At 56.3% G+C, this 3906-nt stretch overlaps 1 protein-coding gene across 2 annotated transcripts; it reads left to right on the top strand.

Moving 5' to 3' along the window:
• The first annotated feature begins 685 nt into the window (after positions 1-685).
• On the top strand, positions 686-3331 carry LOC138105669 (twist-related protein 1). 2 transcript variants are annotated; one of them, XM_069005783.1, is made up of 3 exons: positions 686-918; positions 1295-2011; positions 2676-3331. In XM_069005783.1, the coding sequence occupies exon 2, from the start codon at positions 1399-1401 to the stop codon at positions 1966-1968; it is 570 nt and encodes a 189-aa protein (XP_068861884.1). In that variant the 5' UTR covers positions 686-918; positions 1295-1398; the 3' UTR covers positions 1969-2011; positions 2676-3331. The 2 variants fall into 2 exon arrangements, with proteins under 2 accessions (XP_068861884.1, XP_068861883.1); XM_069005782.1 differs by having other exon boundaries at positions 1060-2011.
• The last annotated feature ends 575 nt before the right edge of the window (positions 3332-3906 follow it).

Below are 3906 nucleotides of genomic sequence, written 5' to 3'. Positions count from 1 at the left end.
GGGCTGCCAGGCCGGCAGCGGCGGAGCGCGGTCCCCAGGCAGGGAGCAGAGGCTTCGCCCCGTTTACTGATGGATGGCAATTTCTAGCTTTCCCTCCCAGGCGTTCCCCGTTTGAACCTGAGCTGTTGTTAAAAAGACACACCACCTGCTGCGTGCTGCCAGCGAGCGGGGGAAGGAGGCACAAAGGCGGGGGATGGGAAGCTTTGGCTGCAAACATAGAAGAGAAATTGAAATAAATAATCTCTTTTCCCAGGAAGTGCCGGACTCAGGCGCCTTGTGGGAGGACGGAATGAAGTGAGTGATCAGCACACACAGAGTGTGGGCAAAGAGGGTCTGTACACCCTTCCGTCTCCCGGTGTGCCAGGTTGGAGACGCCGATCCTCCCGGGTTTCTCTTAAGACGAGCTCAAGGACTGGTGCTTATGCATGTACGAAGCCAGTGCTTGGTTTCCCCGCTGCTTCCACCTCTGAAGATGGCTTTCTCCGAGCGCAGTCCTCCAGCCTGACAGGACGAGGCTGTGTCGCCACCCCTCCCCAGCCCAGAAATGTGCGACTCCCTCGGCAAGTCAGACCGCGGGGGCGCTCAGTGATGGGAGAGCGACGTGTGCTAAAGCGGGACAAAATTAGGATGTGCCTGGATGCTGCCCCGCGGCTAATTTCCCTTTTCTCCTTTTCGCTGCAAACCGTGCCCGCTGCGGCGAGGAAAGCCCGAGAGGTGCGGGCTTCCCCCGGCCGCTCGGGGTGGTTGCCCCCAGCACAGGCACTGAGCGGCCCGCTGACCCCTCTGCAGCAGCGCACGGGGTGCTGGGCACCCCCATAACCTCCCGGCCCGGCCCCTCAGCACCACCTCAAAGCCGAGCACGAACCGAAGAGGTTTGAGAGAGAAACCACGGGGAGGGAAACCGAGAAAGAGCTCGGGGTAAGGATGTATGTGTGTGGGGGGGTGGGAGGCCAGATCACTTGTGAATGGCTTGAAAAAAATAATTGGGGGAGGGCGTGGAGGGGGGGAAGCGGAAACTTTCCTATAAAACTCAGCAAAAGTCCCTCCTCTCCACGTCAGGCCAATGACACTGCTGCCCCCAAACTTTCCGCCAGCAGGAGCTATAAGAACCTCCAAGTCTTCAACTTTCTCCCAATCCCAGACACCTCGAAGGGGCTCCAAGGAGGGATCGGGAGAGATTTTTTTTTTTTTTTGGTTGGCCTTTTTATTTTTTTCCTCTTGGATCCTGATGCCATCCCCCCTCCCCCCAAAGTGAGGTCCTCCCTCCTTCCTTCCCTCCTCCTTCTCCTCGCAGGCCAGCGAAGCAGCCGATCAAGGGGGAGCTGGCGGGTTAGGTGCCCCCCTCTTCTCCCTGCCCTCCCCCCCCTCCCGGCCCGCTTCTCGCGTCTCCCCCCAGAGATGATGCAGCAGGACGAGTCAAACTCGCCAGTCTCCCCCGCCGACGACAGCTTGAGCAACAGCGAAGAGGAGCCGGACCGGCAGCAGCTGCCCAACAACAAGAGAGGGGGGCGCAAGCGCCGCTCCAGCCGCCGCAGCGCCGGCGGCGCCGTCGGGGCCGCGGACGAGCCCTGCAGCCCGGCCCAAGGCAAGCGGGGCAAGAAGTGCGGGGCGGGCGGGGGCGGCGGGGGCGGCGGAAGCAGCAGCGGCGGCGGCAGCCCCCAGTCCTACGAGGAGCTGCAGACCCAGCGGGTCATGGCCAACGTGCGGGAGCGGCAGCGCACGCAGTCGCTGAACGAAGCCTTCGCCGCCCTGCGGAAGATCATCCCCACGCTGCCCTCGGACAAGCTGAGCAAGATCCAGACCCTCAAGCTGGCGGCCAGGTACATCGACTTCCTCTACCAGGTCTTACAGAGCGACGAGCTGGACTCCAAGATGGCAAGCTGCAGCTATGTGGCCCACGAGCGGCTCAGCTACGCCTTCTCGGTGTGGAGAATGGAGGGCGCCTGGTCCATGTCCGCATCCCACTAGCAGGCGGCGTCTCCCACCCGCATCCCCCCGGCAGGAGCCCTAGGTAAGGCAGGGACCCCGAAAGCGGCGGAAAAAAAGGAGGGAGGGAGGCGAGAGGCCGCCGGCTGCGCCGTGAGCCGGGCACGCGTGGCCGTGGGGCGAGAGGGCCCGCACCCCGCCTGGAGGGGCCTGGCTTCCAGGAGCAGCCGGAGAGCGGGGCGGCTGGAGGTGCCTCCCCCGTCCCGGCGCGTTCCTCCTCCTGCGCGGCCCGAGGTGCGCCCCGGGCCCGCGGGGCCCACGCGTGGCCGGGCGCTGCCGGCGGGGTGGGCTCGGGCGGGAGGCGGCGGCCGTGCGGGTGTGCCCCAGCCAGATGGGGCCGGCCTGAGATCACTTTTTCACCAAACGCTGCGGAGCCAGCAGGGCTGCTGGGATGGCTCCTGCTGCAGCCGCTGCTGCTGCTGCTGCTCGTATTTTGAAGCGAATCCATGTCTTCCCGTGGTGCTGCCCGATGAGCGTTTCCTACCGCCCCAGCAGTCCCTTTCCTCGGCTCTGACACCGCGGACCGCCAGGCTGGGGTGTCACACGGTCACCGCACCGCCCGCACGGCGAGTTCTCCCTTCTCCATTCATGCCTGATACGTGCATTTCCAGGGACAGAGAGGTGTAGGTAGATGTTTGTGTATCTTTCGTTTCAGTAACGAGTTTTCCGCCCTTTCTGGGTTTTTGCAGATGACATTGTTCCCACAGAAGGAGAAAATGGACAATCTAGAGACTCTGAAGTTGGATACGATTTTTTTGATCTTGTCTAACAAAAAATGTACCAAGGATTTCTTGGAAATTAGAAGAGTAATATCCAAATTCAAAGCAGGGCGTGGGGAGCACTTAAGGAAAGTGAAAGAGAGAAGGGCTTTGGACAGTGACTACCCTTTGGGCGTCGGTACAATCCACACATCTCTGCATTCTGATAGAAGTCTGAATCGTTCAATTTTTTTTTTTTAAATTTTGACGAAGAATGTTGGAATTGAACTTTTTTTTTAATTTGCCCTTTTTTTTTTTGCATGCATGCATTCCCAAGAGGTCGTGCCTATGAGCCACTGATGAAAGGAAATACATTATTGTGGACTTTCTTCATTCTTGAATGAAACCAAGCAGCCAACCAAAAATATCCCTGTAGAGATGAAAACCTTTTTTTTTTTTTTAGGGGGGAATAAGCTGGGCTCAAGCTGTTATATACCCGGTTCCTAACTTTTTTATTATTATTATTTTTCCTCTGAGAAAAAAAAATAAACATTTTATTTATTTATTGATGACCCATGTTAAAATGCAAATAGATCCGGTGTCTAAATGCATTCCTATTTTTATGATTGTTTTGTAAATATCATTGTATATTATTTTTCTGCAATAAATAAATATGATTGAAATTTTAATGACCTTAAAGTTTGGTCTCTCTGAGAACTCAGGGTTAGAACTGTAGATAAATACCTGCTTGTTGAGTTGTAAAGACACCCAAGAGAGAGGGGGCACTAGTATAAACAAACCAGGCGAAAAACGCAAATAAACTAGCTACTGACAGACACAGGCACGTTATTTATTGAGACAGCTTTATTATTCTGTGCTGAAGCTCGCTGCATCTGCAGAGGAAGGTATTGTCTCTTCTCTCTTTCTCTCCCTCTCCCCCTTTAATCTTCACGCCAGGCAAGGCAGAGTTGCGCGGGAGCAGAGTTTTCTCAGCAGAGCTCTACCCCCGCCTTTGTGTTTTGCCCCCAGATGTGAGGCAGAAGAGAGGCCCGTTCTCCAGCCCTCAGCGCAGGTACTTGTGCTGATATCCCTGAGGAAGAGGCATCGGTTTTAAACAGGGATTCGTCCATCCAAAGGCAAAGCAAAAGAAAGTGCGATGGAAATAGGGAAGTGCCTAGCGAGTGGGGTTTTCCGGTGGAAGTGATGTTTGACTGCTGTGCTC

Source organism: Aphelocoma coerulescens, chromosome 2 (assembly GCF_041296385.1).
Source record: "Aphelocoma coerulescens isolate FSJ_1873_10779 chromosome 2, UR_Acoe_1.0, whole genome shotgun sequence".
NCBI lineage: Eukaryota > Metazoa > Chordata > Aves > Passeriformes > Corvidae > Aphelocoma > Aphelocoma coerulescens.
Note: the sequence above shows the minus strand (reverse complement) of the source record. Positions and strands in the feature narration are given on the sequence as shown.

Bases quoted from the DNA above. Each gene is read 5' to 3' on its own strand.
- LOC138105669 (XM_069005783.1), top strand. From the start codon at position 1,399: ATGATGCAGCAGGACGAGTCAAACTCGCCAGTCTCCCCCGCCGACGAC.